Source organism: Littorina saxatilis, linkage group LG12 (assembly GCF_037325665.1).
Source record: "Littorina saxatilis isolate snail1 linkage group LG12, US_GU_Lsax_2.0, whole genome shotgun sequence".
NCBI lineage: Eukaryota > Metazoa > Mollusca > Gastropoda > Littorinimorpha > Littorinidae > Littorina > Littorina saxatilis.
In genome coordinates, this window is record NC_090256.1 from 61,009,099 (window position 1) to 61,034,064 (window position 24,966).

At 44.2% G+C, this 24,966-nt stretch overlaps 1 protein-coding gene across 1 annotated transcript in view; it reads right to left on the reverse strand.

The window, feature by feature from the left end:
• LOC138981424 (uncharacterized) overlaps positions 1 to 24,966 on the reverse strand; it is a 44,220-nt gene that overhangs the window by 1,291 nt on the left and 17,963 nt on the right. Inside the window, exons 6-8 of the mRNA XM_070354337.1 lie at positions 10,132 to 10,329; positions 2,887 to 3,180; positions 1,992 to 2,234 (exon numbers count right to left, since the gene is read on the reverse strand). Coding sequence (XP_070210438.1) covers positions 1,992 to 2,234; positions 2,887 to 3,180; positions 10,132 to 10,329 — 735 coding nt within the window. The remainder of the gene's footprint in view (positions 1 to 1,991; positions 2,235 to 2,886; positions 3,181 to 10,131; positions 10,330 to 24,966) is intronic.

The window sequence follows — 24,966 nt, forward strand, 5'->3', positions numbered from 1 at the left end:
TTTTAATGTGTGTGTGTGTGTGTGTGTGTGTGTGTGTGTGTGTGTGTGTGTGTGTGTGTGTGTGTGTGTGTGTGTGTAACAAGGTATGTCCAGGAGAACAGACAACCAAAAAATGTCTACACTAGGGGATTTATTTTTGGAATGATAAATGCATATCAAGAAGAGCACAGCAGTGAGACTGAACAGACAAAACATTTAACATTATAATGTTTTGATTGGGTGCCCTCACAGCACAAGTTCATGAGTGAGGGAAGCTTAAAGGGCAGCTGTCGGGTTGTGGCTCTCAAAATCTGTTCCTTAGAATGAGTTATCATGTAACTGAAACTATACTTAAAAGTTACTTGGTGATTTTGACAGCTTGATAACACAAGTCCGAAGACTTTAGACATGCTACAATGTCTTTAATCGAAGAAAGTTTGCATTCTTGGCCGAGTCAATGCAGCCCGCTCGAAAATTACTTCCCTTGGACGCGTGACGTCAGTCGCGGAATCGGCCGGGTTGAACGGTGCTCTCTTTATGCCGTGTAATGGGCGCAATCGGGTTGTCTAGTCAAGCCCTCAAGCATACTTCACGGGTAGGTGAAGAGAAACTTAGGATGGGGTGACTTCTCTCAGGCCAAAATTTCGCAGTAAAAAACGGAGTTCATAACATGTCTTCCATCCCCCTCCTGCTTTTGTTCCACTTGAACCCTGTTTTTGTTCAACTTATTGGCAGATATTGTCACGCGTCGAGGAACACAAACACACACACACAAACACACTCACACACAGACACACACACACGTGTTATCACACATATACACACACACACACACACACATACGTGTTATCACACCGTGGCACACACACACACACACACACACACACACACACACACACACACAGACAGACACACACACACACACACACACACACACACACGATAACCATCACAAACACAGTTTGACAAATTCATCTTTGATTTTTTGCGGCCGAACCCCCCTCCCCCATTTTCCACACTAGATCCACTGTTTCATCTTTGTCTCCGTCTCTCTTCCCTTTATCTTATCTCGTCTATCTACTTGAGTGAGTAACTGAAGATGTATTATCATCATCTCTTTCCTAGATTTTCCCACCGACAGAGTTGGCTTTTGTCTTGAATTCAGTACCTCACACGTACACGGTAATTGGTGTGACACCTCAAGCGGACCTTCTTCATAAGTGTACAGTGTCTGCTGACAAGGGACACGAGGGTCTGTGGTTGAGCAACTTTATGGTTTAACCGGGTGGACTGGAGGAGTAGCAACAGCATGTGAACCACTTTAGAAATGACTTGTAAAGGTTGCAGTCGGTCAGATCAAAGAAGAGAAAATGTGAACGTGGGTCTTGAGAAGATATTACCATCCTAATACTTTACTTTGTGCAAGAATCAATCACGCGTACAGCATTACAGATGTCCAGCTGTAGTCTACATTGTACTGTAAACTTCACAGCGGCCTTATCGGCTTCCTCGAGTGACGTCACAGCAAGGCTAACGCTGCGGCGTCTTTCTTGTGCTGACAGAGTTGTCGGTCGCGGATTTTGAGTCGTTTCGGCCTGCCAACTGCTTCGTTTTTTTGCGGATTGTGAGAACTAGCAGAAAGTTTCACGCATTTTAATGGTTTTAAACTAATGATGAAAGTGTCTTCTTCTGGACCAAATCAACAGTCTTTAGTTGAATCAACTCGGAAAACTCTTAAACGCGTTTTTGCACGCGACTCCGCGCATTTTTGAGACCAGGCAACCCGACAGCTGCCCTTTAACATGTCACAGTACTTCATGTTTGCATTTTTCAAATGCAGCATCAAACTACAGCAATTACTGTAATGAGCGGAACCCTTGGGACCAACTTGAGCTGTCTGTTCACTTAAGGTGTCCTTTCATGACAGTTTCATAAAGTTAACAGAGAAAGGGACACTAAAAGTTGTCCTTTATTGGCAGGTGCCCCCTCATTGGAGCAGGCATTTCACATACCTGGCTCATGGTCAAAGGTGACCAGTACGGTTCCCACTTCGTCCCCGTACAAAACTTCGGCAGGATCCAGACCTGTGATACGTTCCAGGTACATACAGAGGCAGTCGCGCGCAGTGCCGTCCGCGATGTTCTTGAACAGCAGCTTCTCAGGATACGTAGGCCTTGGCTTGGGGGGTTGGAAAAGCGTGACCTCCACTTGGCGACCTGCGATCCTGTGTGTTTTCCCTGCCACTCTCTCCGCCACTGCACATTATAACAGTGGGAGGTAAATAGTTTGCCACAACGTAACAGGGTTGTTTCTTTCTTTCTTTATTTGGTGTTTAACGTCGTTTTCAACCGTTCAAGGTTATATCGCGACGGAGGGAAGGGGGGTGATGGGATAGAGCCACTTGTCAATTGTTTTTTGTTCACAAAAGCACAGGGTTGTTTCAACTGTTCTTTTCTACAGTCACAGTAATATCTGTTTAATCAATATGTATAAGCACATGCACCTGAGCACAAGTAAGCAGTTATTTCATTTTTATTTCCTCATCCACACTACGGTATCCAATACTTGATACTCCACTGCATGTTTCTGTCACCTTCTGAAAAGGTTGAGGCAAATAACTTGATAATGTTGTGGTCCTGGTTTTACAGGAAACAGTATACTGAAAGGTATATGATCCCATAAGTAAAATGAGTGTTATCTGATAACCTGTGTTTTTTTTTTCAACACAGTACTCTGGTGCAAGAAATGACAGACGAGTTTCAGATCCATTTTCGAAAGAACCCCTTGGAAACCAACTGCATTCATGAACAAGAACACCCCTCCTCTTGAAGAATTTTGCAAATAGAGACCTGAGGTAAGCCCATGATCACTTCCTTTTTTTTCTAATTACTCCGCAAGCTCACCAACCTGAAGGCTCCTCAAAGGTGATATAAACAAGCCCTTTGTCTTTGTCAATGTTGACTGCCTCCACCTCTCCACCCCCATGTCGAGGGCTTTCAAAGAAAAGGGCGTAGGTGTCCTCACTCTCTGAAGTCTCCTGACCAATATGAAACACAACAGTTCGCAGTGGAGCTTCCTCTTCTTCCTCTGCAGGCTCCTGGGACTTGTGTCGCATTGGTGCTGCTTTCTTTGGCGTGTACAAGGACACCTCAAGGTCACGGCCTCCAATGTTGTGTGGCATGGTGATAACGTTCTGTGCCACTTAAAAAAAGGATTTAACAAAGAGCAAAAATTAAAGGTGGCTGTCTTTTTGTTTTGCTTTCAAGCCTGTGATAATATATATTGTGAAGAAGTTTACATTTTCCAAGTTATCCTTTTAGTTCACAAACATGATTTTGTATTGCACATTTATAAGTCAATCCTCTTGCACCATATACAAGCTTCATAAAACTGATCTGACAATAAGATGTTAGTGTTTATTTCATTACAGTGGAACCCTCCTTTTAAGACCCTCCCCCCTCCCCCTCCCCATATTAACTTAAGAGTAGCTCCTTTTTAAGACCTGGGCTCGTATTCTTGAAAAAGCTGCAAATTTGTGTCCTTTAAAGTCAAACTGTCGTTTAACTACCGCCCGGTATTTATTTTTACTGCCCAGTAATTATTTATTTCCCCCCGGTATTAATGTGTGTCTGGCGGAAGGTCGGCAGCTACCAGAATTGGTTATTTTTAGAATTGGAGATTCCTCATGCTTGCTCCTCTCTACAAACAATATTTCAACAAGATTTATTCTTGAAAAAGCTGCAACTCATATACTGGCCTGTAAAACTCAATAAGTCCGCCAACTGCTAAGTGTTATTTATGAAACACCGGTAAGTCCTTACCGGGTTGTCTCCGAGCTGTAAAGTTAGAGGACCCCTCCCCCTCCTGTAAAGTCGCTACCTGTCAGTAACTTCACCAACACTGTCCATTAAAACCGTCAAGTTCGAATAAATCTTGTTCAAATATTGTTCGTAGATTTATGTCCCTCATGGACACACATTGGTGTCCTTTAAGCACCGATGCATTGCGGTCAAATACGAGCTTCTGCTCGCGAAAGATTTCAACCGATGCTCGATCACGGCGTGTTGCAAAAGCGTGCTTGCGTCTTGTTTAATGCATTACAGTGGCGAGAATTTGGTGTCTGATTCCGTAGCCGAACGGTTATCGAATTCGCCTGATGCGCCATTGAGTCGGGTTCGAATCGCCATCAGGCCTTAATTTTTGTTTTGTTTTACTCTTTGTCATTAATTTTGTTTGTTTTTGTTTATTTTCTTCGTGTGCAAAAGAGTACGTTGTAATATCAAAATTGATTAAAAAAATTAATTTTAGGCGAGAATGAGGTTTTTTTTTAAATTGATGGTTAACATGATATTACCGTTAACTACCTTGAATACGCCCACCCACCCTATGTACCAGTTTTGCCCAAAAGTGGGGGGTGGGCGTTTACTAGGTACTATACCCTTGGCAGGAGCGGGTCCTTTGCTAGAAAAACGATATTTTGGTCATTTGTCATAGAAGTGTTCAAAGGATGCGTTATTGCACAAAACTCCCCCCCCCCCACACACACACACACTAACACTAACACTAACACACAAAATCAACCTCTTCAGATATCACTTCCCGCCAAAGATGAAGCTTTGAAGATGAAGACCATTGTTGGAGCAGTCCGCGGTACAAGCCATCAACAACTGTACAACGAGTCAGGCATTATTTCATTTTAAGAGAGGCGTAAACGTCAAAAATCGATATTATTTCACAAGATTGTACACCGTAAGGTGCCAAACTACTTACTTGCGATATTGCCACCATTAATATCAACTAATAATCCATATCGCCAGCGCAGACTTTTAGACAGGAAAGTTCCATCGTTTAACACTGAATTATACAAAAACTCATTTCTCCCATCTACAACACAACTCTGGAATTCTTTACCAGACTACATAAAACTTAGTAAGTCCTTCAAGCACTTTTTGTCAAAAAACGATTTAAGTCTGCCGTGTAATTGGTATTCTGGAGATCGCATATCACAAACAATTCACTGTAAGCTCAGGCTATATATAAGTGATCTTAATAACGATCTAGTGAGACGACACGTTGCTACAGATGCATCTTGTGACTGCGCATTTCCGTCCGAAACCGTAAAACACTTCCTATTAGATTGTCCAAATTATCGCGAAGCACGTCAAGAAACCATACATACCCTCCCTAACCAAAATATTCACCTCCCCCACCTTCTAAATGGAGACAGACAGTATTCTCTAGATTTGAACAGGAACATTTTGTCAAGAGTACACTCGTTCATTGAACGTTCAGGCCGCTTTGGGCAAACCAGAATCAATGCTCCACAAGCCGGACAACAACTTTAATTTCTGCACAACTCCTACCCATCCCTCTTCTTTTTATTCCTTTTCTTCCCCTCCTTCCTTCCTCTTACTGTCTTTCTTTATAATGATTATGCAACGTTTATTATGTTATGATAATTTTGGATGATTAATGAGATGAGGATGATTATAATGATGATGCTTTGGATTTCCAATTTGGTTTATTTAGACAAATTGTTCAGCCGTTACCGCCTTACGTTATAATATCCATGCAGGAACACCACTATTAGCTTCTAGCTTGTTGCTGTTACCTGTGTCTTTTGTATACATGTCATGATTGTAACATTTGTTGAAATAAACTTATGTTTAAACCAAAGATGAAGCTTTCGTTTCTTCTTTTTCCTCCCAGTCAAAAATGTATTGCGATTCTCTAGCCACTTCAGAAACCTTTTTCTGTCCAATCCCCGAAGCATGTCTAAGGAAAGGAAACAATTGAAAAACAACAATAACAGCAGACTGAATAATCTTTATTCATTTTCCTTGTCTACTAGTCCACTGGTCGAAACTGGGGGGTGGGCGTTTACTAGGTACTAGGCCATGTACACCTGCATGCAACCGAGGTTTATAAAAAAAAATAAAAATAAAATCTCCCCGTGTTTTTATTTCATTCAGTTTGTTTGGGTTGTTGCTATTGACTTTGAAACTGACACGCCGGCGAAAACGCCGGTAACGCGTGCACTGAGAAGAGCAAGCATCGGGAATCTTCAATTCTAAAAATAACCAACTGGTAGCTGCCGACCTTCCGCTAAACACACATGAATACCGGGGAAAAATAAATAATTACTGGGCAGTAAAAATAAATACTGGGCGGTAGTTAAACGACAGTTTGACTTTGAAGGACACAATGTTGCAGCTTTTTAGCCAGCGTGTCAGTTTCAAAGTCAATAGCAACTACCTAAACAAACTGAATGAAATAAAAACACAGGGAGACCCTTTTTATTTATTTTTTATTTTTTTGTTTTTAATCTCAGTTGCATGCAGGTGGCTGCTACCGCATTTTAGGTGGTTTTTTTCTCTCTCACCTTTGTTTTTTTAAGCGGGAAGCATCCTTCTTCATGGTTATTTATTTAATTTTTTTAATCAAATGTTTACATGTTTAAGTTAACAAACTTTATCAATAAACTAATATCATCTTAACCAACGATTTAACAAAACAAAAACATTCCAGCCTAAACATTTTTTTTAAATCAATAACGTACTCTTTTGCACATGAAGAAAATAAACAAAAATAAACAAATGCCAAAGAGTAAAACAAAAATTACGGGCAGATGGAGATTTGAACTCAACTCAATCACGCATCAGGCGAACGAGAGAACCGTTCGACCATGTACCACGGAATCAGTTGAAAATAAACGGACACTGTAATGCATTAAAGAAGACGCTAGCACGCTTTCACAACAAGCCGGTATGATCGAGCATCGGTTGAAATCTTTCGCGAGCGGTATCTCGTATTTGTCCGCAATGCATTGGTGCTTAAATGACACCAATGTGTGTCCATGAGGGACATAAATCTACAAACAATATTTTAACAAGATTTATTCAAAATTGACGGTTTTAGAGGAGGGGGATGGGTCCTCCAACTTTTCAGCTCGGAGACACCCATGTAAGTCTTTCCCGGAGTTTCATGAATAACACTTAGCGGACTTATCGAGCGGAAGTGGTTTTACAGGCCGGTAGGCCTATATGAGTTGCAGCTGTTTCAAGAATACGAGCCCAGATTTTCTCAGATTGTTAGAGGTCTTAAAAGTGGTCCATGGTTCCACTGTAGGCACTTCTTACCCTTCCAGTGCCCCGTACTGACAGACTGTATGGAAGTTGTGTACAATACATATGCATGTATATTGTATATACACTCAGTCATCGCATGCTCAACCTTTTATTATAAGTAATATTCTGGACGTATAATAAACTGAGAAGAAAATTGCAAGTTGTTACCCCTCCCCCCTTCTTTCGTGGGACCACTGTTCTGAAATTGAAGGCACAGTATTCCTCCCGTAAACCATCACTGAGCTCCCCGAGCCTCTACATACAGTGCAAGCATACTTCCATTTGAACGCTCACCGAACAGGAACATCCTGGCTGCTTTCTATCGAGAGTGAGACATTTTCAAAGAATTTCTTTTCGTGGACTATCCGAACGGACTATTAGGCGCCTCGTTTTGATGCTAGACATAACTTTTAAAATCTAAATAACAAATTAACAGCTTGTCACACAAACATTCTTAAATCATTAACGAATTCTTTTTTCATCAAGACAAGATCAGTATAATTCAAAGTTTTGAAAGTTTAAAAAAAGAAAAGCCTGAAAGCGTGTCATGCAAAACGTGTTTCCTCATACTAGCAGACGAATGTTCTGCACAGCAGCGCCAGTTTCTTTCAACAGTCAACCGCCACCGCTCAGTTCGTGTGACTTGCAGCCATTTGTTGCGTGTTAGATTTAGAGGTACATGTACACAATAACGTGCTATTGCAGATAAGCGTACAGCGAGTGTAGACCTCCTCATTTCATGAGTTGTTTTATTAAATTAGGGATTAAGACTTTAAATGTGTCCTCTACTGCTTTATCTTATGTTGCACATTGCACTGAGATCGTACATGCGACTTAGTGATTACTTCTCTTGTTTTTGCCGTATGGGCAGTACCTCTGAGCGATCGTGGATCTAATTCCTTTTACACATGGAGTCAACTCCTTTCATACGTTTTCGTATTTGCGTCGTTCTGTATATAATTAAATATACAGTACAAATTGAAATATGATTTTTGAAAATACTGTGGGAGATGATCACACAAACAGTTTACTTGTATTTCTATGCAAAGATAAATCATGGATGAATAATATTGAAGATGATTCCAATAGATAGAAAATGGTCATTGTCTGGTCCCATGTGGCCTTGAGTTTTGAAAAAACCTGTGTGAGGTATCGGAAAGAGTTCTGTCGTTTATGAAAATACGTTTTGATGCCACGCATTAATTTTATTGACCATTTTACAACAAAACGAGTGCATACCAAAATATTAAATATTGATGTTAGATTTAATTACTTTTGACACTAGTTTATTTGAGGCTGTGGAACCATTCAGCAATCCACATGCATGGATTTTGTTATTAGGATAGTTTCTTTTTACTGTAAATGATTTAGGTTTCCTTTTTGTGTGAAGACTTATATTGTTGAGTGTGTTAAAGAGTACATGGTGTTATGTGTAGTTATTTTGAGTATTTGTTGGTTTCAGTATTGAGGGTGTGTGACATTACTCTATGATGTCAATGTTTGTGATGTAAAGTTTGGCAATCTTATTATGAGGATTCAGAGGGAGTTATGTGGTCACACTGGTAGACTTATTGTATCCGATAGTATCGAGATGTTATGGGTTTGCTAGTGTGCGTCGACTGGTGTTTTGGGGCGCCCTAAGGTCGTGTTGTGGTTTCCAGTTCGGAGATCTGAAACATTTTATATAGCTGTTTGAAAAACCAAACTTGCCCTGGTTTTAGAATTCACAAACGGCATAATATTTTGTTCATGCAGTGTTGATAACTCGATAGTGTTTCGAGATAAATATAAGCAAGTCCAAAACCAGACTTGTTAGATGATTTTGTGTTGTAAGTTCTAGTCTAAGGACGGTGGGTGTATTCTGTTTATATAGGGTCACCGATTCAGCTCCACCATCGCCATGGAGACAGTTATGGGTTAAGTGAGTGGGTTGTTCGGCCCATCGTCGTTAGTCCTAGTCCAGTATGTTGTGTGTGAGTGTGTTGTAATACGTAACGTGATGTGTAACTTGTAATGTGTAAGTAATTTGTATGTAATTTGTTCGTATTGATTAATTTTCGTTTTGTTTACAAATAAACTTGGAAAAGTATTTTGGCCTTTTATTTCTGTCCATCTGAATGAGATCTCTTAATTTCAGTTCCATTTCTGACAGGTGTTGATTTTCGATCAACCTGTCAATTTCTCGCTCCTGCAACTCACGTAAGCGATCTACTTTATGTCGTTCCTGAGTTTATTGATTTGGGGACCATATATGGTGAGCTTTACACGAGTCGCATTGAAATCACAAACTGACGACTAAATTGTGAAAAAAAGGAAACTGAATCACACGGGTTCACGATGGCTCAGGGGTAAGATAAACCACGCAAAAATACATTCTTTGAAAAATTGTTTGCTCTTTACAGAAGGCACCTTGGATGTTCTCAAGCGGTGAGTGTATGAAAGGGTGTTTGTACTGTGTGTAAAAGCCTGACAGTGTCTGTGATGGTTTATGGGAGGCTGACTGTGCCTTTAATGTAAAGACTAAGATTAAGAATTCATCTCCTGCTGCACTAGTTTGGAGATGTTTAGGATTGTACGACCAAAATCACACTTTTTGAAATATCTCTTGAAATATTTGATAGTCGCTTGTTTGTTTCATTGCTTGTTTTTGTCTCAGGTGCCAGGAGATTGGTTCTCCATAACTCTTACTCTATTACACATGCATGTCCCATGTAAATAGAGCGGTTACTTCCCTTTGTTTATCAGACATTAACTCATTGACATTGTCTCCCAGGTACGGATATATATATCCGTACCCACTCAAGTTGCTCTATCTGACCTTTTAGGGATATATCCATACACACAGTCACTCCAGTCGCTTCCTGTAACGTCGATCTAACGCCTGCACAGTTACTACAATTCTGAGTGACCTGCTGCAGCACAGCTGGTCTCGGCTAAAAAAACTTGGTCAACATAGGTGGGGTAGAAAGTGTTAACTAATATTTATCGTGGTAGTTACACTTTATCCCTGGTGATGTAGGCTTACCTTCCGGGTCTTCAAAAGTGATGAAAATGGCTTCTTGATCCTCATCCACAACAAGTTCAGCGATATCTCCACCTCCCTTCCTAGTATTCTCAAAGTAGAAGCGACACACTTCACCTTTCCTCAGATCAAAGCCTTTGACCATGACAGTTGAAGGAGGGGTGGGATCCTCCATTGGAGCAATTCTGACTTCACCTAGAACTAAAAGTCAAATATACAATGTCTACCTTCTCTGTGCAGGAGGTGCTTGCACTTATATATGGTACACCAGCACGTAAAGATAAAAAGTCTTGTGAGTAACAAGGAGATTTATAGGAAATCGGTATCCCCCTGCTGGAACCTCATGCATACTTAATGAGTAGCACATGGACCAATCGCTGTGTAATGCCAGAGATCTGTTCCAGCGAGTGTGGATGATTTCCCCTTGACCTCGTTAGGTCACTCTGTTCTTTGTCTTGGTACCGAGAATATAATTTTTGCTCTGTCTTTACTCTTGTCTTATCCTTCGTCCTTGCGGAACAGCTAGCCCCAAAAGCTTTATGGATCGACTCTAGATTTTATAATGAAATTTAATTGTTTGACTCCATGAGAATCCCCAATTAAATTAATTAACAGGTTTGGCAATTATAACTATCTATTCTTGAAAAACATAGGTAAGGTAAAGTAATTACAAAATTTAATCAAATAATTGTCACTTCGGTGGCCTACTGCAGCAACACTACACATTGACTTTGTTGATTTTTGCTTGTATGTCTTAATTGTGTGGCCTGTGTTTCATCTGCCTTGTCTCCCCTGATTTCACATAAAAGGTGTTATTATAGGGAATGAAGTAGTTCTTCTTTCGCAGTTTGCTGATGATACAACTTTTTTCCTTGATGGCAGTAAAGATTGTTTTTGTGCATGTGTTGAAATCGAAAATTTTTAAGTAAATTTTTATTTGATTAATATATACTGTTCAAAAAAAGAAACGCATAGTTGCTACTTGCCAAATTTGTTTTATTTTTTGAAAAAATTAACAGAAAATCCAATATTTAGATTATTTGTTTGAAATTTGGTATGGACACAGTTGAATGCACACACAGTTCATTTGCATCTTCAAATCAATCAGTCAATCAATACGATTGGGTGCCGAGGCTGTCAAGTCAGTAGGGGGTGTGACTGCCTTGAGCAGCAACAACTGCCCAGCACCTTCTGGGCATGGACTGGATCAGATGCCGGATATCTTGCTGTGGGATGGTGTCCCACTCCTCCTGAAGTGCCTGCAATAGATCGCGGTGATTTGCCGGCGCTTCTTCTCGCCTGCGCACACGTCTGTCCAATTCATCCCAGAGGTGTTCTATCGGGTTCATGTCTGGCGACATGGATGGCCAGGGAAGCACCTGGACATGGTGGTCGGTGAGGAACTGGGTGGTGAGTCGTGCTGTGTGCGGGCGAGCGTTGTCCTGCTGGAATATGGCATCCTGGTCAGCCAGAAGAGGAAGGGCGTGTGGGCGCAGAATTTCCTCCACGTATCGCTGGGCAGTTATGCGCCCTTAGACGTGCACCAGGGTGCTCCTTCCAGCGGTATTGATCGCCCCCCACACCATGACGCCTCCACCACCATGAACGGGTGCCTCATCCACACAGTTGGGCGCGTAACGTTCGTTTACTCTCCGGTAGACCCTCCTCCGACCATCATGTCGCTGGAGCAGGAAGTAGGACTCGTCGCTGAACCACACGTGTCTCCAGTGATTCCGGACGGTCCAGCGAAGGTGCTGGTTGCCCCACTGCACTCGGTTCTGGCGATGGCGGCGGGTGAGGACAGCTCCTCTGTGAGGTCTGCGAGCTCTCAAACCAGCTTCATGCAGGCGATTCCGCACGGTCTGGTCCGATAATCGGTGTGGCCCGGGGAGAGCCTGGACAGAAGATGAGGCCGACAGGAAACGATTCCGGAGGTGGCGGAGCCGTATGAAGCGGTCGTGAGCAGCAGTTGTCGCCCTTGGTCTTCCCGCTCGTGGCAAGTCAGCAACGGAGCCAGTGGCTTGAAACCTGACCCACAGTCTACTGATGGTGCTCTGGGACACGTGGAAGTGCCTGGCGATTGCACTTTGACTTTGGCCTGCTTGTAAACGACCCAATGCAATTTGGCGGTCTTCTCTGCTCAATCGGGCCATCTTTCGTCGCTGAATTGTCGTCTGATTTCTTTGTGGCGAACAATCCGCTTTTATGGGTTTTGGAAGACATGGTGAGAGCTCAATATTCCCCGAGTTTCACGACATTACACTGAAGCATGACGAGTGGTCATGCCAAATGAGCAATTTTGACATTGTAGCCACTGATAACGCATGCGTCACGTGCAGAGCTCACTTGTGGCAATGGACGAAAGGTCGACGACCAGATAAACATTTTCTGCAGTTTGGTGGATGTCCTTCTAGCCATATAACTAAATTATCCAAATATTACAAGCTATGCGTTTCTTTTTTTGAACAGTATACTTACCCGAATCACATAAAAGCATTGACGCAGTCTGAATTGCTAAGGTCTGAAAAGGCTACCCGTCTTAAACAATTTTAAAGGGAAGCAACCCAACCACAAAAAGGTAAACATAGCAATGGTAATGACCATATACCCAGGGGGGTACCTCCCGTACCGGGGTATGTGACGTCACCTCCACTGCTACACCAGGTGGAATCCTCATTACGGCTTTAAAGAAACTAAAGGAGGGAGGGAATACACTATGTGATTCGGGTAAGTATATTAATCAAATGAAAAATTACTCGAAAATTTTTAATTAAATTTTCATTTGATTAATAATACTTACCCGAATTACATATTAGCATTGACCCACTTCAGATGCTTAGGTTATGATAAAAGCTACCCCGTCTAGGTATAAGGGGAGCAACCCCAACCAAAAAAGGTGACTGCACCACTGTGCCTGACACACTGGGTTACCTCCCATGCGTGTACTACGTCAGCATTGGTGCTGGTCACATGATACCCTTCAATCGACTAATAGAATACTAAGAAACTATCGAGCGGGGCAGGCGGGAGGGAATTACCTATGTGATTCGGGTAAGTATATTAATCAAATGAAAATTTAATTAAAAATTTTCGATTGCATTACATAATCTTACTCCGAATCACATAATAGCAGGCGTGGATCAGGCCGGAAGTGATAGTCGCACTAGCCGAAGACCCACTACTTCCGGCCGGAGCCGGAAGCCCAGCTGTCGCGGACGACTGCTGGTGTAAGGCGAGATTCGAGCCGGATATGAACGTAGTCTGGACACTGGCCGGTGAACCTCTACTTGCTGGAGTAAGGGGGGGTTCGAGCCGGACGTGAACGTAATCGGATCACTAGCCGGTGTACCTCTGCTTCCGGAAACCGGAAGTGCAGCTGCCGTAAACGGCTGCTGCGAACACCAACCTTGCTGTGTCCGTGTCCCCATAGGGACTTGCACTGTAACGCTACCGCACGCGGTAGGCAACGAGTGCCGGACAGGAAGAGATGAAGGTCCCGGCAGGGACAAATCGGAGCGGACCTGGTCAGACGACAGGGACTCTGGCAAAAAGGAAGCCAAAGAAAGAGCGTCACCCACCCCCGGGAGGGGGGCAGAGCAGGCAATGGCGTCCGTCCTAGACATCTCCTCGCGGACAAGACTCCTGATCTCTGGAAGAAGAGATGAAAGCAAAGTAGACACCAGAGCGCAACCGAAGGAACCTTAACAGCCCTAGAGGCCGAAGCTCGCGGTTGAGAGCCGGACGGCAATTCGCTAGGCGCAGAAATAGGTTCGGAAAAAGACGTGTTACTCTTAGGGTCCGTCACTATAACCATCAGGTCCTTGCTAGTAGACGCCGAAGACGATGATTTGGCTTTACCAGGGCCCTTGCCCTTACCCTCAGGCTTAGAGCCTTTCTTTCTCTCGCCGTCAGCCATGTTAAGACCGAGCGAAAAACAACACAACAACTGAAAAATGCAAAGTCCGAACGGACGCAAATAAATTCAGAAGCAGCAAGCAAACACACTAACAAATGCGTAAAAGCTGCCGAAGGCAGCTGCAAACAAGCTTATAACAGCGTTAACAGCCCAAACACGGGCGAAAACAACAAAAGCAAGACACGTGCTTATACAAATGGCGACCGTGAGGAAGCCGAACAACTACTGTAAACTTCAGAGTCCAACGGACAAGCGAAAATTAACAGCAGCAAGCAAGAAAAACAAGTCGCGTAAAGCGAAATTACTACATTTAGTCAAGCTGAGAACCATCTTGATTGACAGCCGAGATGTCTCTCAGGCAAAAAGTTGCGAAAGACAACATCAGAGAGCCAGAAATCTGTGCCCAGCACTTCTTCCGATCTGCTGGACCAAACGACCCAGAAAGAGACCACAGCCTTGAATTAACCCGAGCCGAGTAGGGGGAAAGACAAGTTCCCCCCCCCCCCCCTTTCTATTGGAAGGAAATGCCGCCCTAGAAACGATCCGTGCGTAAGGATGTCCACTCAGAACAGTGAAGGACAAACCTCACGGAGACCGTAAGACAATCATGTCAAAGTATGCAACCTTGGCATGGAGTGAAGCCCGAAAGGACTGTGAGATAAAAGTCAGCTCCAGAAAAGAGTGACCAATATCTAACCAAGATAGAGAGAGAGACACCTGCGTACAAGGTACCAGAGCCCACCTCGACAGGAAAATCCCAAAAAAGAGACGTTCGCCAGTAATCCTCTACCAGTCAATGCGAAAGCAGAGAGAGAGGTAATACGAGGAAGTAGATCGCGTCTGACTAACTCTGAAAGACTGAGAGTCAGACGCAGAGATCAACGGGCAAACGCCGTAGTCATAGTTGCCTGTGGTAGAAGGGTGACTGTAAAAGGAAACTCGATCCAACGGAAGTCGTCCTGATTCACCTCGTGCTAGGACGAGGAAGAAGAGGAAGAGCCAAATCCGAAGTCACAGGAACCGAAAATGCCATAGTCGACCACGCTAGACAGGAGGCTATAGCACAGGCTAAGGCTGAAAGCCATGAAGCCCGAAGGACAACCATGTACCAAAGTACCAACAGTACACATGTAAACATAAGAAACGTAAGTTTCGGCTGTCAAATAAGATGCTGGGCTAAAAGCCCACAGCAAAGAAAAACCGGAACATTAGCTAACCCTCTGCCCAAAAGGAGAGGAGTAGCCAAAAAACCTGAGAGAGGTGTTAAGCCACAAAGAATGACTCCTCAAACATACATTGCCAAAGACAATGCCCCCTCAGGAAAATCTGAATGTTACTTCCGAGGCCAACCCAAGCGCAGCTTAAGTTTGGACGAAACACCAGAACGAGTCTGATCGCTAGAGAAAGACAGAGTCAGACTCGGCGAAAGACAAACCAGGACCAAGTCCAGAAGCTTGTGGCAAAAAGTGAGAAAAACGGGGAAGCCTGAAGACAGGAGACCCCACTCAAAACGGAAATCGTCCTATCTCATCTCCAGCTTAAGATGAGAATAAAGGAGGAAAGTCGAAGTCCGAAGCCACAAGAAAAGGGAAAGCAACAACCATCACCGCAAACAGGTGGAATGGCTGTTGCACCAGCCGAGGCTAAAAAACCTGGATGCCCGAAGGTCAGCCGTTGTTCCAAAACTCAGACGTACCCATGAAGCGTCTGTGAAAGAAACAACCTCTCCGGTAAAACCGGAAGTGCCACTGCAGCAGCCCGTGGCTGAACTACTGTTACACTAACTGAGGACTGAAGCAGTATACCCGAAGAACAGCGTTAGATCCGACCAGAAGAGACCTCAGCGGGTGCTCGAGCTGATGGGCCTAGATCACTGTTAAAAGATCGGACTGACGCATAAGCAAATATGCGCACATAAGATCGATGGGAGTCGCCCGACCTCACCACTCCCACAAACTATTGGCTGTGTACAGAGACCATCCAATGAAAATCGAAAATTTTTAATTAAATTTTCATTTGATTAATATACTTACCCGAATCACATAATAGCATTGACACACTTCGAAATGCTCAGGTCATGATAAAAAAGCTACCCGTCTAGGTATAAGGGAAGCAACCCCAACTAAAAAAGTGACAGAACCATGGTACTTGCCACCTGCGGTTGCCTCCCATTAGTGGGTGACTACGTCACCATAGGTGCCTACATACCATGTGATAAACATCAATCGACTTATAGAATACTAGGAAACTATAAAGCGGGGCAGGCGGGAGGGAATTACCTATGTGATTCGGGTAAGTATATTAATCAAATGAAAATTTAATGAAAAATTTTCCATTAAATTACATATTCTTACTCCGAATCACATAATAGCAGATAACTCCAACAAGGTGGTGGGTAAGATCAAAAGAGTTCAAACTCACTCAAAGAACTGGAGAGGCATCGTCCTACTGAGAGCCAGTAAGCTAAATGCAGGACGTCATCCAACCTCCTAGACCATAAACGGCCTAAGAGGAGGCCCGGGCCCTGAAAACATGAGCCCGGGCCAAGCAGAAGGGGAAGAAAAAATGAAAGCTTAACCAGGCGGCGAGGAGATCCCAAGCCACTCTAAAGCCTTGCCACAAAAAAGTGGCCCGCTGCCAAAAGTCAGGAAGGGCCCCGTGAGAACGAAAATCTAACTCACTCTAAAACCCCTGACAGGAACTGGCCCACTGCCAACAGACAGGAAAAAGGACCGAGAACCACCCTGATGACAACGCGATGTCTCTCAAGCAAAAGTTGCGAAAGACAACATCAGAGAGCCCGTAAGCTGTGCTCAGCACTTCTTCCAATCTCCTGAACCATAAAAAAAACAGCCCAGAAAGGGGGGCTCAAGTCTTGAAAAAACCCGAGCCGAGTAGAGGGACAGACAAGCTGCCCCCCCCCCCCCCCACCTTACGATTGGAAGGAAATGCCAAAAAACCCTGGAAACGATCAAGCGTAAGGTTGACCATTCAAAATGAAAAGCACCAACCTTCGCTGAGACCGTAAGACAAACATGCCAAAGTACAAAACCTTGGGATGGAGAGAGGCCCGAAAAGCCGGAGAGATAACAGTCAGCTCCCTAGAGGAGTGACCTGTCTCCGAGAAAGAGAGAGAGACGTCTGAGTACAAGATACCAGAGTCCAACTCAAGATAAAAACTCAAAAGAGACGGTCACCAGAAGTCCACTACCAGTCCATGCAGAAGCATAGAGGGAGGTAAACGGAGGGAGCAGCGGCCTACGAAAAAGCGTAAGCCGCCCGCAAAGCGGAGATCCGGTGACCAAAGTCTGGTGTGACCGGTGACTCGGACCGAAATGACTAAAGTCAGAGTGATCACAAAGCAGTCTGCTTGTAGGTAATTGAAAGAAAATCGAAAACCCAAAACAGAAACAAGACTGGAAAGGAAAAACGGAAAACCGTGAAGCTAACCAGCCTTAAGACTCCCTGAAAGAGAGTTCTCAAGAAAAAGGGGCCCGAAGTAAATTTTTGCGGCCGACCGAGCCCATAAAATTCCTGAGTCTGGCTGGAAAGCCAAACACGTCTGATGTCCTCAGAACCGAGAATCAGACACGGAAAAAACAACAAGCAAGCGTCCGTAAAATTTGCAAGTGGTAGAAGGGTGACCGTAACGGGCAACCCAACCCACCGGAAGTCGACCCGACTCGCCTCATGTCGCGATGAGGGAGAAGAGGAGGACACAAATACTAGAGACACGGGGACAGAAGTCGCCCGTGCCAGGCAGGAGACTGATACACGGGCTAAGGCTGAGAGCCATAATGCCCGTAGACGGGCCAGAAAAGATGCTGGGCTAAAAGCCCGCACCAAGAAACCCGGGAAATTAACTAGACCTCTGCCAAAAGGAGAGGGTTAGCCAACGAAGCTGAGAAAAGTGATAGGCCACAAGAATGACTCCTCACCATGCATTGCCAAAACCAATGCAAACTCAGAAAAAATCTGAATGTAACGTCCGAGGCCAACCCAAGCAAAGCTTAAGTTTGGACGAAACACCAGAACGAGTCCGATCGCTAGAGAAAGACAGAGTCAAACTCGGCGAAAGACCCACTAGGACCGAGTCCATAAGAGCAAACAACAGCCACCACCGCCAGCGGGAGGAATGGTTGTTGCACCAGCATAGGCTAAAAAAAACCGGATGCCCTAAGGCCGGCTGTTGTTCCAATAACACAGACTACAACGTCTGAGAAAGAACAACCTCTCCGGAGCCTGAGCTGAAGACTTAGCCTGAAAGGGCTGAGTCTGCTTAAATAGAGCCTGTTTTGCTGCTACAAAGCTTGAAGAGCAAAGGAAGAGACCTGAAGGTCCCTATGAGTCTCTATCCCCTACCTCCTGACCTCCAAAGCCAGGAGGCCGAAGAGAGACCCATCCACCAAAGGTGAAGAACTAAGGGAGTTTCTCGTTGATTCCGCATGGAGCTAGGCATGGGAGAGAAACAAATCCCGTCTGTACATGACCAAATGGACAATGTGCAGCAAGGACAACCTCCTCTGTTCTAAATTCACCCTAGGAAAGGTGGATAAAGCGTCCCCTGCGTCCTGCTCTTTACTGAGTGTAAAGGTCACCAAGGGCTCCGTAAAGGAGTGTCTCCGAAAAGGAAGCGAGTTCCAAAAGCTGTCTGCCCATTCCCTCCGGGGGGAAGCGAGTCCGCTCAGAGAGCTAGGGACTGAAATTGTTCCCCGAAGGCTTCGTACAAAGCCGAAGGAGTTCCGGCGCGACCAGCAAAGGTGCACGGGAAAGGGCAAACGACGACAGCAAATTCCGGGACGTCTTGGGCAAAGGCAACTTCCTCTGAGTCGCTAATGGCCCGAAAGAAGAAGCCTGCGCAGGAGAGGCAAACCAAACCCGTGCGAATTCCATAGCTGGCCGTGAGGACAGTAAAGAAACAGGCACTAGGGGCAGCCGCTGCCGGAAGACAAGGGTTTGGCAAAGCTGGGAGAGAGTAAAACGGCCACCAAAGGAGAAACCTTAAAACGGACGTAGCCTTCCCTCTCTCTCGCCGACTGGGAACCAGTCCTTATCGAAAAGGCATCTGCTGACGCAATTTCGACAAATAAACCCCTTCCAGGCAAAATCTGGAAGTGACTTCGTCCGCCGCTTCAAGAGCAACCTTGACGCGGGACGAAAACCCCGAGCGCGTCTGCTACCATCAACCGAACGAGAGTCCGACGTGGTAAGTGAAGGGGCTGGCTAAAAGGCCATAAGAGCACGCGACGGGCGCTGAGCGGGGGAGGCCGGAGCCTGAAACCCTTTCCTGCCAGTCAACGGCCCAACCTCACCCCTGACTAAGAGGAGGATGAGAGGCGTCGAAGACCAAAGGCACAGGGAGTGAGGAGATCAGCATGCAGAACCCACCAACTAAGTGTGTGGTAGCTGCTGATCCGCCTGAGGCAGGAAGCCTGCAAGCCCAAAGGGCAAAACCGTGTCCCACATCACCGACGACCAAGAGGAAGTGACGGGAATGGAACCGGAAACACCAGGAGGAGCCGGAAGTGCAGCAGACACAGAGGCACCATGCCAGAGCTGGTGCTGCACAAACTGATGGCTGAAGCCCGGTAACCAATAGGTAAACCCTAGGCCCGAAACGGCAGGGACAGCGACATGTCCGCTGCTGAACGACCTATACTTTCGACGAGCGCCGGAAGCGCAACTGTCGCGGACGACTGCTGACAAAAATCTAGGCTCAAACCGGATGGGACCATAGCAGGTCCACTAACCGGTGAGCCCACACTTCCGGCCGGAGCCAGAAGCGCAGCGGTCGCGTACGACTGCCGACGTAAGACAAGGCTCAAACCAAACGTGACAGTAGCCTGTGCACTAACCGGTGAACCTGCGCTTCCAGCCGGAACCGGAAGCACAGCTGTCGCGTACGACTGCTGCCGTAGGGCAAGGCTCAAACCGGATGTGACAGCAGTCTGTGCACTCACCAGTGAACCTACACTTCCGGCCGGAACCGGAAGCGGCGCTGTCGCGGGCGACTGCTGAAGTAGGGCAAGGCTCAAACCAGAAGTGACAGTAGCCTGACGCGTGTTGCTTACAGGCTAGCCAAGGCGAGAAATGGCGAGTGGGGCGAGAAGTGCCGTTGCATAGGTACTCTCGCCGCGAGTGACGCTAGATATTGGCGAGATTACGCTAGCAGCCTCCAACCTTGCTAGCGTGTGCTAGCGTAGCGAGAAAACATGGCGGCTATCGACTCGGTTTCATGTTTGAGGACAACAGTTTTTTCAATTGCGATGTCAACAAAGCGAATTGGGAGAAGCTGAAAAGTGGTAAGTGATGTCATTAACTTTTTGTCCAAGTTAAAGCGCAGAATAGTGTTTCTTTGTAATCCCAGCGATTTTTTTCGAACATATACTGAGATGACTTTCGTCGTTGAGAATTTTTATTCCCAATAACACATAATAAAGAAGGATTTTTTGTCTGTCAAACTGTGGCTACAGTTGGGGACAGAAACTTACCAAACTTTGGGGACATACTGAGTTGATTGCGGTGGGTGTTCTCTACATATTCAATGTTTGATCAAACGCCACCAAATGCCGCTGTAGTGTATGCGGGTATAAATTTCGAGTAGGGCAAGTAGACCTTTGACGTCAATGCATCGTGACGTCTTCCCTTTTTGGACTTATCTCTCGCGCGTGTCATGTGTATGTGTGTGTGTACATCAGTGTTTGTGTGTGTTTTGAAGAGAGAGACGGAGAGTGTGCGTGCAGTTATAGAGAGTGTGTGCGTGTGTGTGCATTCGTCAGTGTGTGAGTTGTGCACGTGTTGTCTGTGTGTTCAGTTGTGGTGTGTGTGTGTGTGTGTGTGTGTGTATGGAGAGAGAGAGAGAGAGAGAGTTAGAGAGAGTTAGTTGATCGTTATCACTCTCAGAGAGTACCCCAGTTACTCATCAAAATGGACTGTGTTGGCTGTGTTGCCCGTCAAAATTATTGTAAGAACCAGTTGACATGTTTCGCATATTTTACGGTTCCCATACTGCATAGGTAAAGGTGGCTTGTATAACCCGACTATTCAGTATCAAAACACTGTTTATATTTGTGTAGGTTTTAGTCATCACAACTAATCGCATTTTGCCTTTTGTTTCAGAAAGAAGATCGACACTACGTCAGATATGCCATCGCCACATGAAGACTTTCCGAATTTAGATCCACTCGGCATTGTGACAAGTCTTGATGAAAAGTATAATGACTGAGGACAGCAGTGGAAAAAGTGGCCACCTATTGCTGATTGCGTATACAGTGCAAAAGACAAATAAGCTGATGGTAGATTTCCAAATGAACACAGTAGGCTACTCTCAGATCTACTGCTGACGGGCAAGCTACAATCCAGGGCAGAGAACACTGCAGCGTTGAAATCAAACTCTTCATTTGTTCCAGGAAAGGACGTCCTTACAAATTAACATTACAACTCTGTGATACAAAGACATAGTGCATTATGATTATGTACTCTGAACAAGAGGCTGTGCTACCACAAGAACATCCCGAGAATTGAGTGGGACAGGATTAACAAGCTTCCCAGGGCTGCAGTGAGGAAGTACATGTTTTTTCTGCCATTGACCTTCATACCTTTCACATAGCCAGTATGAGAGAAAATGGTCAATGGTCTTTTTGATGAGCATTCATGCCCAAGCGTGCGGAGCTGGTGGCTAGCAGGACATTCTGTCACTGGAAAATATCAGACTTCGGACCCTCATGTGAACATGTCTGAGTGTGACCCTTGTGACGCCCATATCTTTAAGTCTTAGTCGTATGACAAATTCAAGAATACATTATCTTGCTACGCAAGCTCTTGGGTAGGTTAATGATTGTAGACAAGCTTTGCCATGATTATTATGCTGATGCAGTTTAAAAGTGTGTGTGTGTGTGTGTGTGTGTCTGTGTGCAAGTGAGGGGACAACTGCACCAACAACAAACATTCACACAGTCATTTTATCTGTTTGCTTTCTTTAGAAAATTATACATGGAGTTGATATGATGCGTTAGTTTTAACTCTGTGTGTGTGACAGAGTGAGTGAGTTTGTGTTACTGTTTGTCGAGTTCTTACGGGAGCCTTGAAGACTTGATGTATTGTTCTGACAATGACAAAAGCTTACTGATGAGACGCACAGACATAATTTGAGTTGTACATCCAACTGAAATTGAACCCAAAAAAATGACCTTGTACAAATAGAACATAATGATAAGGCAAATTCGCAAACAAGACATCACAAGATTAAAAGCCTCCACAAGAAATGCCATTTTGCTACAGACATTTATTCCCTGAAAGCAATTAAGCTGTTCCCTTCTTAATCAAGACAATATAGCCAACACAACATTTGTATCCAACACTTTGTGTGTCACATTGTTGTTATATTTTGATGTAAGGGCAGTAATTTCATGTAAGGACAGTAACTGGTCTTGAGGCACACACACACAATTTATTTGTTGAAGATTAAAATAATGGATGGATTAACAGATTTGAGTGATTGTAAGTAGATCCGGTTTAAATCAATTAAATAAAGAGCATGGGCAGGACATGTATGTCGCATGCTGGATCACTGCATCCCAAAGCTCCTTCATGGTGAACTCTGTCTGGAAAATGTGATGTTGGAGGGCAAAAGTAAAGATATAATTATAAGGACACACTAAAAACTTCTCTAAAAACCCTTGATATTCAGTTCCAATCTCGAGAGCAACAGACCGAAATGGCGTAGTATAAGCTATAATTATTAGTGCCCAGAGAGTGGAAAAGAGAACAATCCACATTGCAGAGCAAAAGCGCACAATCCGGAAAACTAGAGCAGCCAGCACCTAAACAGTCACATGCGGGAAGGGATTCGTGGCCCAGATAAGCTCATCAGCTATCTACGCACAAATCAGACCAGACATCCAAGCATACCATGTGTCTGCGGCCATCTTCAAAAAAGAAAGACGAACAACATTTACAATGAAGGTAAATCTTCTGTTTGTTTAGGTTGGAGCTACACATAGCTAATTGATTAACAACAATATGTGGAGACAAGTCTCACTGTATAATCAATGAGTGGCAAGGATAGGATTGTGTATTTTATCAGTAACACAATCCTGGTCAAAAGTTAGTATGCTTCAGGCAGTGATGCTTATCATATTGAATTGAGAAGATAGTGACTTTGCTGGTCATCATTGACATTGATCTAAATTAAACAATTAGTGCTTTCTAACCTATTTGAAACTAGAACCTTTGGATTAATGGCGTTTAACTTTAATTCAGAGGAATTGCTATCAATTCATTTTTAACATCGTGAATCACTAAAGCTTGTGTGTAACTGTAAGATAACCATAATTTATTGTCTTGCGTTCCCAACTAGGCAACAAAAAACAAAAAAAATAGGTGTGGTTAAGGTAACATAGCCAAAATAAATAGGGTAGGAAGGTAGGCAATCACTTTTTTTTTTAAACTTTTTTTTCTCAATAGCAGAGCAACCAAGCGTGTAGCACTCGCAACCGAAGAACTTCAAGAAGATGCCGCCATTTTTGTCATGGCAAGCGTCTGTTGGGCCTTTTTAGTAATTTCCCTTGCATCATCTGCAGGACGACTCGAGCGCTTTCGCTTTCATTGCTTTTTCTGCACTTGTTTTCTTGGGGTTTTTTTTGTTTTGTTTTTGACAAATGTAATAAAAAGTTATAGGGTCGGCCCCCAAAAATAGGGTAGGTCGGGTTATCGTAACCACACCTATTTTTCTTGGGCCCTATCAATCAGTATTGTTTTATTTACTACGTTGTGGGTTTTTTCCAGGTATGATGTTAGCTTTGTTGATTATTATTGTTTGTACTCTTGTTTAGGGTCACAGTTTTTCGACCTCGCTGTTCTCGTTTGGGTTGTCTCCTCCTTTCTGTAAACTCATATTCTTTAATTAGCATCTTTGGTGCGTCTGATCAGCTTATAACGTAAATGACATTAAACTGAACAAATAAATAACTTGGTTCCATATTTGAACATTTGGCAGTAAGTATGTTTCTTGTGAGTCAGAAAGATCTCACCAGGAACTCAACCTTTACCCAGTTATTTCTTCACATTAAAATTTAAATGGAAGGTTACACAACGCATTCGAATATGCAACTCAATACACACTGCCAGGACTTGTTATTTACAAGAAATACAGCCTCGTAGAATGATATACGGTGGACTGTACTCAACACTTCCCTGAAACACAACAGTTATCAAGAAAGAACATTTGCAATTTCCAGTCTTCTTTGTGTGCAGACATGCAGTGATCACCACCACATTGGCCTCCTTCCTCGTCTTCATCGTTACTGTCCGACAAGTCGATGTCATCCTCGTCGACGCCATTGTCTAAAATGATAAAGTTGTGTAGAACACATGCTGAGAAAATGAATGTTGGAACTTCCCGGATGTTAGTCATGTCGAGATCTTTCAGTCTGCGGAATTTTTCATTCAACAAACCAATGGCACGCTCCACGTCGACTCTGGTCCTTGTCTGGGCTTTGTTGCAGGCAGTTTCAGATGGCCATTGTCGCAGAATGGAACCAGCAGGTAGTCGCAGAGAGGGTAGGCTGAGTCCCCAATCACATGGAATTCCGGAGGCAGATTACTTGCGACTCCAACGAGATCCGAGTTGCGGAAGACTCGGCTGTCATAGCCCGTGAACACATCCAGGAAGAGGAGATCTTTGTCGCAAACAACCTGAAACAAGTCGCGTAAAGCAATATAAAAATAATTCATCTATCGGCCAGAAACTAAAAACCAACCACCACATAGACTACATACATGTCCTAACTTGCTTTGTTAGCCTAAACCGTAAGACTGAACTGGGTCCAGCTCGTCTCTGCAAAACATGGGAATGAGGTGCCTAATGTCCCATATTTTATTTATAATTCAGTGCATTTTGAGCGTAAATATGACATGCATAT